At 42.6% G+C, this 13,766-nt stretch overlaps 1 protein-coding gene across 11 annotated transcripts in view; it reads left to right on the top strand.

Annotated features, from left to right (window-relative positions):
* The window catches only part of LOC118506972 (neuropeptides capa receptor), a 67,203-nt gene that overhangs the window by 12,618 nt on the left and 40,819 nt on the right, over positions 1-13,766 (top strand). For 7 of the 11 annotated variants that reach the window (XM_036044823.1, XM_036044822.1, XM_036044821.1 and 4 more), the window contains exon 2: positions 8,446-9,556. In XM_036044823.1, coding sequence (XP_035900716.1) covers positions 9,224-9,556 — 333 coding nt within the window. In that variant the 5' untranslated portion in view covers positions 8,446-9,223. The other 4 variants (XM_036044829.1, XM_036044828.1, XM_036044825.1 and 1 more) reach the window with 4 other exon arrangements.

The raw sequence follows: 13,766 nt of genomic DNA, 5'->3' as shown, positions 1-13,766 counted from the left end.
CATTCTTCGCAACGAAAGGATTCCGATTCGGACGTTGTCGAGCAGCAGCAAAACTAATAAGACGTTTCAGCAAGAGTTTGCGTTTCGTTGGCGTTTAATTTATGACCTGGAATAAATTTTACTTTCAGTCGAATCCGAACTCTTGTGCCGTTTTGCGGTACAACAGCAAGAGCATACTTTTGTCATTGCTCTTTTCTGTGAGCTGTTTGAGCTTCACCAGGCGCTTTGCTACACATTGCTACATTTTAAAGTAATTCCTTTTTTATTGGTAGGAAAAACGAAAGGATCAAAGAGGGTCACGCATACTTTCCGAATCTCAAACTACTTAGAAATAAAAGTTCTTTGCGGCAGAGCACCAGCAAAGCATGATGAAAAATTAGCTTTGACTATGACTCACTTGCAAACCAAACAGTGTGGAAAAACAAAATTTCAGTTAAGAAAACGAGCCTCGCTCGAGGAGTTGTTTGACAGCTTTTAACAAGCGGTCCAATTCCCGCACATCGATTGCTTTGATCGAGCGATAATTAAACATATCGCACACCAGAACGAGTGGCCCATATTTGGGTTCACTGGTCCGGCTCGGCAGGGGATCTGACGGATTCAGCTGTGCCGAACAGATGGAGGATACGGGGAATTGATTTGATTTTATTGGCAATTAATATTCACGAGGCGTGGGCTGCACGTTCCCTTCGTAGTTGTTGTTCTGTTTTTTTTCTTTAATGTTTTAGCCATATTTCCAGCACTTGCTTAGATTTGCTCAGAACGTGGAGGATCAATTAGTGTGGCAGCACAGGAGTATCAGTTTCAAGGCAGCTTCTGTTAGGTGAATTTTGAATTTTGATACGTATAATAGGCTGGTTGGTAGGTGCGTCATCCATTAATTTGAATTTAATCGCAGCTTAAAGTATGACATTAAAGTTATTAAAGAAAATGTTTACTTAGCACAGATAATCCAAATGTCCATATATGATTTCTTAATTACAACCTATAGAGCCATTACATTTAAATGAGGAAAAAAAGTAATGAAATCAGTGCAGCAGGATCGCTTCTTTACGAAATTCGTATCGCATGCAACCCGGTTAGAAACATTGTTGTGAGTAAATGCTTCTGCACGATGCAGCAATCGCCTCCATCCGTTGAACCCACTGGATGGAATTGTATAGCACGAGCTCACTAGCTGCCACTACAGTGCGTAACGGAACAATAAGACCACTTTTTATGTTCGATAAAGTTTTGCAGAATGAAAAATACGTTTTCCCTGTATTTTACAAAAATTTTGTGAAACTTTCAGCATTTGTTGCTTAAGTTTAATATTTATGTTATGTGAAAAACGATGTTTTTTTAAATTTTTCCTGATATTCTTCATTATGTCAAAATGTTTGAATATTTTTATATTTCCTCCCGGCTCCGTCTAACTTTTTAACAGTTTGAGTGAAAAGAAAAGCCTTTTTAAAATAATTTAGATGGTGAAAAGGGGGCGAAAAAAAATGTATGAGAAATGTTCGACCAATCATAATGTTGATAAACAGTTCTTTTGTAGAACACAGAAATAAAAACTCTACAGGAAAACAAAATAAATCACACTGTTGTGAGTGCTGCGACCATAAAGTAAAGTAATTGAGAAAAGGATAACCTTTATCAAGTTTTGCGAGCCTCAGTTTGTAAGCTGTGCCAAAGTGAGTTACCTGAGAGGCAATTTATCTCGTGTCTCACTAAATATATATAGCTCTTGCACAAGTTTAGCTTTGAAGTTGAACAAGAAGGACCAAAAGAGGTCCTTTAAAAAATAAAAAATGAGAAATTTTGCACAAAAACTATTATAATTTTTGCTTCAAACACTTAAGAAATGGTTTAAAGTTGTTGTTACATTATTCGGGAACTTCTACTACTAACTCTATTACAAATTACCTGCACTAATTATTTTCAAATGATTATACGCAATAAAAGCTACGGAGTGGCCTTATAGTTATGATACATGAAGCCATTTTATTTTTTCTTGCGTAAATATGCATCACATACGAAAAGATTTACTTTTTTCTGTAGAACTGTGTGCATCATAATTTTTTCCTATCTCTTCCTGGTCACAGTTATTCTCAACAAACTAATAGCCTTCTTATGATGTTACTCACTGTATAGCTCAAACAAAAAGAAAACAAAACAACGCTGCAACGCAGAACATAAAACATCGAACAAATGCAACAGATGCATCTGCATGCAGACGGTGCAACCTGTGCACGTCGAACGGTGAAACCAAAGCGAAACCAACCCCTCTATACCCGGTGGTGATTGAACTGCCCAACCCTCAGCTATCGTTCGCCACCGGTCCACCGGCGTGCCTGTAAAAGAGTGTAAAAGCGACGCGGATCGATGGTCCAGTTTCTGCACAAGAAGTACGCTCGTACATGTACGGGTTGCAAAACGGAGGGGAAAAAAAATCCCACTACCAAACAGGACACGATTGCATTTTTTTCCTTCCGTCCGCGTGCCGATACAGGTACAAGGATGAAGAAAGAAAAGCAGCACACGGGCGGTGGCGTACTGCTTCGCTGCAACAACATCAATTGCGATGGTAGTGGAGCGTTCGTTGTAGTGAATAAGAAACGCGTGGCAGAATTTGAATTGCAATCAAAACGGTGCAATCGGTTCAACGGTTGGATGGAGCAAGCGAAAGATGGGCTGGGAGTGGAGGATCAGGGAAAATGCTATGCTTTTCCTCCACTATATTAGTGCAATGCTCTTTAATGGGATCGGCAGAGCGGTTGGTGCATCGGGCGCAATGTACAATGTTTACTGCAACGTAATATTGTGATGCACACGCTGCAGCATTCCGGCTCTCTTTCATTCGAGTGGAATGAAAGAATGTATCTTTTACCATTTTTCTCCCCCGGGGCGCTCGAATTGTAGTGAAATTCTGGTGGAAACGATACGGTGGCTGACGATTAGGTGGTGTGTTTTTTTTTTCGGGTTGTAATATTGCAAGTTTATGTGCAGTGCATCAGGAGCAAGGTTAAGGCATTTTGGTGCGTCGAAATTTGTTCCGATACGTTTGAATGAAAGTAAATGGCTGTATCAATCGGAAAATTGTCCCGATGCTTGCCTGGTGGACCATTTTCCCTTTTCCAAACATTTCCATTTATTTTATGTCGTGGACCTAGTATCAAAGTTAGTACCTTTTAAAGTGAAGAGTAGATGTTGTTGTGGTTGAATTGTACAAAAAATGAAGAATTTTTAAACATAAATGTAGAATAAAAGTAGTACGGAGCGCTGTGCCGGCTGATAACTCGACAGGACCGGCGCATTGAATCCAGACTCCAACAATCTGACTGGATCGTCTGACTATCTCTGACGATCTGACAATCTGACTGGAATGAATGACTATCCTACTTACTCGCTGGTAAGTCAGATATTGACAGGCTAAAGTTGTAGTTCGAAGGAAGAATAATTTCAGTTGATGTTCTCTCCAGAAAGGAATAGACGAAAAATGAGAAAGTAATGGTGCTTTGTTTGTACATAAGTAGAATCGAGCTTTTGCAAACACTCTTTATTTTAAAGAGTCTGATGAGGTTAATAATAAATACTGGTCTTACTGAACCATAATTAAGGTCTGTGACAGGTGAAGACAAATCAAGCGAGACAAGCTCTTCAAAGTAAAACTCCAAGTCAAATGATGTGGCAGAGTGATTGGTTGTGCTGCTGCAAATGGGATCCTCAAACAAACCTTTAGATCTTTGGGAGTTTAAAAAGAAGAAACCATATCAAAGTCGAACATCATCACAAAAATATTAAACAAAAGTACAGTAGATGGGTTGTGAATGTTTGGTAATCTGCTTGAGGAGATATCCACACGAGTGTTGAATGCATCGAAGTGGCACTACTTTGTTACAAAATATCGGCGCTGTCATGTATCCTTTTCTGGTTGGTTGCTTCGTGTTTATTATGCGGTTGTGGAAATTTGGCTGTAGATAATTATTTATATACTTCACTTACTATGACAGAGAGCTCCCAATTGCTGGGATTGCTCAAATTACTATGGGAAGATAAGCTCAACAGTAGAAAGATTAAACATTCCAACAAGTAATCCGAATGAAATAACTCACTGTCAGGGGCGGCCCGGTGGTATATCCGACATTGACGCCGGTTTTCACATGGCAAGACCGGGGTACAAATCTCATCTGGACCGTTCCATAGTGAGGCCCATAGTGAGGACTGACTGACTATCCAACTTTGCAGTAACAATAAGTCTTGTAAGCCAGGAATGGCAGGCATGGTCGTCAGGCAAAGAAAGATGTTTAGATTGATTAAATTGTATTGAATAGTCAAACTTTTTAAATTTTTTATCTATCTAACTACGGGGCATTAACAAGTTTAGTTAGCCGCGAAATGGTCATCGTTACTGAGCAGGTCCTGAGCAAACCTAGAAGATCAATCTTGAGTAAGATACTGTTCTATCAGTTCAATAATTTAGTTGAATCTAGCTTGTAAAGATAACTTTTTGCAACAATTTTTCTACATAAAACACACCAACGTACTTTTTTGCTATCTACACAAAGTTTTAAAGCTTTTTAGACATACATAGCAAATATTTGCCAACGGAAGTTTTTAAAACTGCATTACTTAGTTTACTCACCGCTGATATAATCTTTCCTCTGCCTCTCGCTCTCTCTATATCCGTGCCCATGAATTTAAGCACCATTTTAATGCGATTTTTATGGAAATAATTAATTATTGCAAAATACTTGAATTATGCGAAGCCAAACACTTGGCCGGTTTGCGTCACCTGGCCAACCTTACACGGTGTGGCGGCGGTAATTGCTGTCGCATAAAATCCGGCTAACCGTTTACAGCCTCCGCGCACTGGCTCCGGCTAACAAAAATCTTCCATTACGGGGCGCCAAATTCATCAAGCAGATTTATTTATGATCTACTTTGGGTGAGTTTACAATTTCTCAAAACGAGCCCGTAAATCCTTCATTTGATTCCACACGCCACATTTCGCTACACTGCTGCGGGAGTGTACGGTAATGGGCAAGCTGTCGCTTGGCGGGATTTTACTTCTCTACTTGCTCAACCTGCAGAAAAAGCAAAATCAGCCAGCAAAAGGCTGATTCCCGCGAGCGCCACGGTACGAACCAGGATCGGGCCTGAGGGCAGATCTCTTTATTTTATTTCGCTACCCGTCCCTCCTCGGCACGTTTACCTCGCTCGTATTTTAATCCCGTTTTTCGAGGCTCATTAACTTCCGGACGATGTTGGTTGTCGCTGGGGGTGAGACAGTAAATGAAACTTCATCGCGTAGCTTCCGTTTGGTGGTATGTTTGGGGATGATATAGCGTGATATGTTTCCACCATCGTCGATATTATTTTCGTGAGTGAGTGTGGGTGTGTGTGCGGTGGGTTTTTGGGCAGTGTTTTATTTGCGTCAGCACAGCACGATCGATTGAGGTGGTACATTGATGAAATTGTTTTTTTTGTTGCTGCTCTTTATCGGTTTCAGTACATGCTATCGGCAGTAGACCAACCGGTGGCCGAATGTTGACAGCCGATCGATTAGGGGTTAATGATTTATGCGTCTAGAGATGGGTAATGCTCTCCCCCGATCGGGAAAGTCTAATAGAGAGTTTCAATAAGAGCAAAATGCTGGATGATAGATGCTTTGCCTTGTATCACACAATTTTTTTAAATATATAATCTAAACGTTCTTTCACAAGTTATCAAAATTTCAATTGTATTTTTCGTAGCTTTAAATCTAAAGAAATCCTCAGTTTGTGATTATGTTTATAAATTTTCCAAATTTCCGAAACTGACTAGCAATGTTTCAGCTATTCTGAGATCTACTGAAAATGAATTGGACAATCAAAACGTGGCAAACAATGATTTGGTTTAGAATTGCAACAAGTACAAGTAAAAGTGCAATTCAGTTCAGTGCTATCTGGAAATTGTCCATCCGGTTTCGAGCAGAGATCAGAAATAGCTCGAATATTACTGGTCCATCTCAATAACTCTGAGTTGCTTTCTGCCTCAAACTTTACTCAGGAGCTAGTTCTTAAAAATAACCTTACCTAACATTACTGAACTACTACAAATGAAAAAATAAATAAATAAAGCAAAAAGGCGGCTACGGTTAACTCGATGAGGCAATAGAGTAGGATTGAAACTGGTATCGATGAACAGAAGCAATGGATCACTAAAGCAGTTCAATATTTTTCATGTGAGTCTTCACTATGACCTAGACTTGACTAGACTAGATTTCTTGAAAGCTAAAAAGTAGTCTAGATATTACCTTATCAGTAATCAGTACAAAGGCTTCAAGATAAAAAGGGTTCTAGGTATTCGTGAGAAGTCCTGGGCTATCCAAGCTCTGCAACTCACGGCTTCGTTTGGAAAAAAAGGGTAAAGAACATTGTCGAATCAGATAACGTAGTATTAGAAATTCAAATCTTGAGCAGGGTTCAAATCCCATCTGAGCCGTTCCAGAAATGGCAGACATATGACCTTAAGAGGTCGTTAGGCCAAAAAAGAAGAAGAAGAAGTGATCTTAAGAATTTTAAAATTGTGCGTTACTTTAAAGTGAGGACACGGTTCAGCTGGACGAATACATCTTGTTTCTAGTATCCATTTTTCCCTTCTGTAAATCAAAGTATGACAGCCTAGTTACTTCAATTACAAAGCACTATGATGATGTGATTGATTTATAATGTTTAATTCATTTTGATCTGTTAAAAATCCTACTTACAAAAAAGTATATAGGATGTAGAAGTAAAAACTCGATTCGTTTGAAAATCATAGTCCTGAGATAGTAAATCTCAGATCGTTTAAACAGTTCAAGGCACTCCGTTTCATAATTCCCACACTAAAGCGTTCTAAAATTAGCTTCGGAAAATCTTTAAAAAGCTAAACCTGGTATAATCAGTGTCATTTCCATGATTACAACCGTTGAACAGTACAACTTCAAGCAGGGCGCAATATCGCTGTTCGAGGTTCTAATTAGAATCTAACGGGGATATACATTAGGATGATGAAAAATTTCTTTCTTCCGACACAAATTAGCTTCCGGCCGTATGACACCGGACCGTGGAGCAGTAGCACCAAATATAATAATGAAATGATAAAAAAGTCTAATCGTTCGGTACCGAGAAAAAGCTCTAGGAACAAACGGTAAAGCACGTGGACATAATAATCGGAAAAATTTGTAAAACTAATTACCTCAAACCAATTCTACGCGAGTAATTCCATTAGTACACCGACCGTGGTGGTCCGACCGATGTCCGCCGACGGTTTGCCGTCGCTCTATTTGTGCTTCCGTTTTCTATCCGCTGCCACTCCATGGCCGGAAAGTTTCTTTTTGCTACGGTAAATTAGCACCAACGGGCAGAGCAGACGATCTTGGAAGCACTTGGACGGAACAGCAAAAAACTATGCTGCAAGAATGGTAGTTGGAAGATGTAAAATCGCCATGTCGTTAGGGACAAAGGCGTACAACTGCTTAATTGTGGGAAGAAAAGACCGATACAACCGTGTCGTAAATAAAGTGTCAATTCACTCGTGAACCGTTCGCCGTTGGGCACCGTCGTTCCCAGAACAGCTTCATACAGCATCGAGTTTTGTAATCCTTTTCGGTTGATGTTTACGCTGTCGCAAGGGAAGAACGTTCCCAGCGGTATCTCTCTATTTATCACACTGCGGCTGGATTAAATCATCCGACTGGGAGGGAACGATCCAAAGCCCGCCCGCCCTCCTTGTCGTCCTTCACAGTCACGCGCCTTCGTTGGTGCGTTAGTGGTTAGCCAAAGCGTCCAAAGCAACGCCCGGTAGAAACTAACCTGACTTTCCTAACCCCTGTTACCTTGGCTAGCCCGCGAGCAAACATCTCCGCTGCGTCTTCCGGAGATAAACGGACAGCGGAGCGAGGTTTTTCGAATGCAAACTTTACACCATCCATTCCCGGCCTCGGGCAAGTGCTCTCCCTTTCAAACTTTTGTTTAGTTTCGCCAGACGCGCACTTAACGTTGATGACGCGGTACCAGGAAGATGGTAGGTAGTGATTGCGGTGAAATTGAACAGAGCGACAAAAACCGAGCTAATGAGGCGCTTTACTGCTGCCGTGATAGCGAGCATCGTTCCGGAGTTGTTCGTTGACGGTCGGGTTGATCTCTTATCTTGCTAGCGCATCGCTTGACAAGATATCGAGGTGATAAAAAAAATGACGAGAACATAATTGAAGGTGCAAAATGAGTAGATCCAGTGGAATGGGTTGGAGCGCATGACGGACGCACTACGTGCTACTGCTATCCAGCTTTGCTTTAGTGCTGTGGATCGTGGTGAATACAAGTGGCGTTGGGATCTTCTTTCAATTTGTACCAACGTGATGTCATTCGGTGTTTTGCTGAAGAAAAGAGGAATAAGTTCTTAACTCGGTGGTGTTCTTTTGCGTGGCTTTCGTTCTAGTCCGTTCCGGATCATTTGCTGCATCGTGTGTCCTGTGTTGTCGTGCAGCATCCGTAGAGTGATGTGAGCGAGCGTGTGTACGACGGTAAGCCTACCTTCCAGGCGCATACCGATAATGGTAAAGTGAAGTGCAGAGCGGTGGTCATAGTTGATGGTGCTTAACGACATAGTCGAGAACGACAAGAAAAAAAAAACCAACGAGTTCCAAACAGGATCTGAAAAACCGCACCAATTGTAAAGAGTGCATCGAAGTGCGATATAAAAATTAAACGACAATGTTGTGCGATAAAACCCGTGGCTGTGTGTGCGAATGCAATTGACATCCGGTGTCATTGGCATTCCAGGCGGGAGAATTGTTATGAGCGGTACGTGACGGTTGCTGTGCTGAGTATTGTGTGCGTGTGTGTGAGCGTGGTTTTGGTGCTGTGCAGGGTGCTGTGTCCCATATCTTCATTTTATGGTGATTCCAGGTGTGTGTGCTTTTCGGTGTCTGCAACGTTTGGCCACCGTCTTCTTCTTAGCAGCGCGGTGTTGACGTTAGTGACTCGTAAGCTAATTGCCTCCAGCGAAGATGACGACGGACACGAACGGTTGCTAACTGCAGTTTGGATGCTAAAGGAACCGCCGACAAAAAAAGGAAAAGTGCGCGCAGTGATGAACACGTACGGTCATGAGCGAACGAACGAAACTGAAGCACTTCCCCATCCAGCGGTAGTCCGGCAGTAGACCTTTGCAAAGTCTAATCGCGTACCAAGAATCTATCGCCCAGTATCGCCCCATGATGGAGTCGCTGGCAGCGGTGAATGCGACGGCACTAGCGTGGTCGTCTTCGTCGGCCATGCCAGCGATGCTGCTGCCGGAGACTCCCAGCTCGTACGGGAGTTATCCGTCCGGTGGCGTCACCATGTCGCTGGACGTTCTGTTCGGGTACGGGCTGTTTGGCGAGGCGGCGAATGGAACGATCGGTGGCGAGAACGTAACCGCAACCGGCGATCCCACCGACCCGCCCCATCCTTGTGATCCAGCGAACGTCGAGTTCGATTGTTCGGTCGGCGATTTTCTGGTGTACGCACGAGGCCCTCAGCGGATGCCACTGTTCACCACGTTGCTGGTAAGTAGCCTTCCCCGACCAACAGACAGCCAGGTGAACCGTAAATTGGTGTATTTAAATTTCCCCTAATTAATTTCCGTTTCGGTTAATATCGTCTTAATTAACGCAAACACATTCTTGCCACCGGTCGCCGGGGCAGCGTCGCGTCGTAGGCTGGGAGACTGATGGGGCTTTGGGTAATTGTGTCTACGGGGAAATGTTCCATCTGAATGGATGGAGGAGACCATTCCACCATCCACCAGCTCGCCTAGGCACGGCTCACCACAGGGACCACGAATGTTCGTCCGTGACAAAACGCTATTGAATTAATTTGATTACGCAAAGGGAGAAATCTTCAATCGCCCGGCTTTGGAGGCGTTTCGCTGCTACAGCTCCCCACAGTGTTCATAGCGCAACGATGCGAACTTAATCTTTTTGGTATGAAAATAGCATCAAGAAATAGTAAAACAGAGAGCGCGAGGGAGGAAAAAAAAGCGCCATGATAACCTGTGCTGCGAAACGTTCTCCTGGAAAAGGTTGGAAAAGTTTTTAATAGCTTTCGGAATGAGTTCAAATTAGTTTGGGGCTAGGTTGGATGAACCATGCTTGAGGATGGGGAAAAAATGAGCGCTAAGCCATGTAACAGGCAGGAAGGAATTCCGGAAGAAAGTCTTACGCAAGAGGGACGCGCAAAAAAGCTAGCGATTCCTGCCAAGCTTTCGAAAGATTAAGGAAGGCAAACTGAAGGTGGCTCTTTTAGTTTCACTTTGCTAGAGCTAGCATATTCCCAGAACTAGATGGCATAATCATAACGGATAAAGCTCCCGCACTCGTACACTCATACAGTTGGCACTCTAAAGTTACAGCAAAAGCACAGGAACAAAAAGGCAAATATTACTTACGAATAGCGCGCTTCGAGTGGCGAATGTGCTTCGTGTTTGTTTGCTAAGCTCTTTCTCGCGCGGGAAATCCGGAACCTTCGCCAGCAAGCCGCATATGTGCCATGTACCGAGTACCCGTTGAAGTGCTCCGTAAAAAGGCATCTCAGGTACGGTACTCTCGGTCGGAACTGCTCCACCGGGAACCACTAGCGCTTCGAAACTTTGTACTCTAAACTACGCTCCTTTCCAGCTTCTTCCCCTTTGCTGCGCCATCATGGATGCTGTCTGGTGAACATTTTAAAGCCAAATGATAACTTCACACCGTGCGCCCATTATGTATATGCCGTATGCGGACACGGACAAACGATAGTCCTGGGCGATCTTTCAGTGCGTTCAGTGGCGTAGCAAATGATGCACCAAGGCACTTGGGCGTTTTTTTGCTGGCCTGGTTGAACTGTTTTGTGCGTGGCAAGTTCGGCAAGCAATAAAATGGTAACCGAGTGACGTTGGAAATTTAAACTCCTACACACCATTGGCGACCAGCACGGAAAAGAAAATTATCGACACGACGGCCAACAACGGATGGCGTCCAATGGGCGTCTGGTTTGTTCGTAAGCGGATTTAGTTCGTTATGGCGGTGATGCGTGGAACTTTTTGGTGGGTATTTTTCCACGGTTCAGACCAAGCCGGTACATTGTGTCGAAAACCGAGAAAACCGCATTGCAATGACCTTTTCTTAAGCAGCGTTGTAGGGTTGCTTGTAGCTGTAGAGGTTCGTTGAATAAATTACGGGTCAATTTTGTTTGGGTAGGTATTTTCTCTGCGTGAAACGTGTACGACATAACTGTTGGGTTCATTATCAAAAGTTTTATAAAAAGATTAGCGAACAATAGCTACATGTCTTCTTTGTCAGTTAGAAAACGGATGACTATAGAAGGGACTATACATATCAAAGCATTGTGGTAGGGAATTTGTGATACAGACCTAGGATGCAATAATTGATTGTGAATTTTGGAAGATGCTTTTTCGCTAACTTGCACGAAGTTTATTATACGGGTGAGAAGATTTGCAATAAATAGTTAATTTTATTGGGCCGTTTCCTCTGGGTGTGGAATGTATAAGCTTTTTATTCAAAATTTTGAGATTTTATTTAACATACAGGATCATCACGTGCAATATATTGCACATCTTCTTTCATCTGATCCATCCATTTAGCGAGGTGATCGTGGATCGCTCCAAGAGCCCTCTGATGTGACGCTAAAATGCCATATTCTGCTAAGCATTAAACCGCCTCACCTATTAGATCTCGTTGATGCCATCTTTAAATCTTAATTTGGACCAACGTCGTATCCACGTATCCAATGGGCGTTCGTCCATTTGGATGACTTATTAATGATTAACGGGCCAAGTCATCTGGTACCATACCGATGGTGTGATGGTGGATTACATGATCATGCTTGTAATTGCTGTCTGCATGCTGCAATCGAACGTTATCGTTACTATATTTGTTAAATTTATTCTGCTGATAATAAGTAAAAAGTTAGTAGTATGATGCTCTTTTGCCTTTGTACCTTTTTGAATTCTTCAGAGCTGATAAGTTCATGGATATTTACTTTAGCGTCTAGAAGGTAGGCAATTCGCACAACGTATTGAACAAAAAGACACTATCGTAAGATGAATCGGGCTTTAAAAAATCATGTCTTTTATTACACGATACAGGAATTTGACTGCTGTGTTTTTAGTCAACTTTTAGTTGTGGGAAAGTTATCAAATAAATCAAACAAGTGGAACTCGCCCAAGTTGTGGAGTAAAAAATTGTATAATGGTGATTCGCACCGGACAACCGAATCGGGATATCATGAATATTGCGTAGCGTTCCTTTGCAATCCTTGAAATCAAATCGAAGTGAGACGGAAAGCTGTGATATTTGGTTTTGAGAAAGTTTTGAGAAAAAAGGACTTCCAGCAAACGATCAGATTGTGTTCGAACAAAGTACTCCTGTCGAATTTTCTGTGAAAAGTACCTCCAAGCTCCTCGAGACTGAGCCCGTTGGGCTTTTTTGTTTATGGCACAAATAAAAGAGATTCCAATAGAATATCCAAAGTGGAATTAGTTACAAAAATAATATCCGATGGCTTGCTCCAGGTACTTCCTTCGTTATCATTGCTTTTCTAGATTAAATGTGATATGATTTAAGTTAAACATAAGATCGAGATTCAAACTCATTGGACGGGTTGGTGAATCCTACATCAATAAACTATACTCTCTTGTTACTTCAATAGTTTAAAATTGTGTTCTACCACGTTCGTGTTTTCCAACAAATCCTCCTCTGTTTAACTTTGATAATGAAAGCTTCCTGTCCCTTTTCACTGGGAATGCGATATTTACTATGCAGCAGGGTGTGAACACATGTCTGACCAACTATTATGACATCCTCCCCGACTTCCGCATGGTAATTGCTAATCAACAAAAGCTTGAAACAACCGCAAACCAACATAATTAACTGGGAACTCCGGTGTGACCCGTGTACCATTTGGGCGTAAAATAAACTCCGGGACGGATCTCGGACTTCCTGGTCCGAGTCCATTGTGCTACCGGGTGGGTACCGGGATGTGCCTTTTGAAGCGTCTCGAAGGATTGCAACCCCCCATTTCCCTAGAAGCCATCGCCTCAACACACACACACACACATACAGCAGCAAACTATCTGGCCATGGAAGATGTAGGTGGGCGAAGCTACTCTACATATTAACTACGAGAAGGGTTATTGCAGAGCAGGAAAACAGTCAATGAAACTTCAACACACACACACACTCACACAGAGAATGGTTCAATAAATGCATTATGGTGCAGAAACAATTAAAGTGAAACCATATCGTTCCACGCTAGAAAAGCGCCCAAGCTGACACCAGGCCACTTCCAGGCATCCAGAGGTTTGTGAGGTTATTTAGGTGAAAATGGGAAAATTAATGATGATCGGCTTTAGGGTCGGAAGCACACCGATACCATGGTGACCGAACTATGGCGGTACGGTGTGGTTGTGTGAGTGTGTGTGTGTGTGCTACAATCTCTCCACCCATTATTCCGGTCGTTGCCCAACTGACCGAGCGATGTGTGTGTGTGTCGGAAAGCTGTAGGACGTTAGGTTTTGGTCCAGATGCAGTTGCAGCAAGGACAATCCACAGTTGGAGTAGTACGGGTAGCTGTTGACTGTAGATAGCGTTATCAGGCGACCTCGTTCATTCCGACATCATAATGCCGGTGGACAACTTTTGACGACCGATCCACCATGGTTAAGTGGACGCTTGCTGACGGAATTGACTGCAGGCACACTTTCGGGCATGGCCTGGG

This window comes from Anopheles stephensi, chromosome 2 (genome assembly GCF_013141755.1).
Source record: "Anopheles stephensi strain Indian chromosome 2, UCI_ANSTEP_V1.0, whole genome shotgun sequence".
NCBI classification, from domain to species: domain Eukaryota; kingdom Metazoa; phylum Arthropoda; class Insecta; order Diptera; family Culicidae; genus Anopheles; species Anopheles stephensi.
Note: the sequence above shows the minus strand (reverse complement) of the source record. Positions and strands in the feature narration are given on the sequence as shown.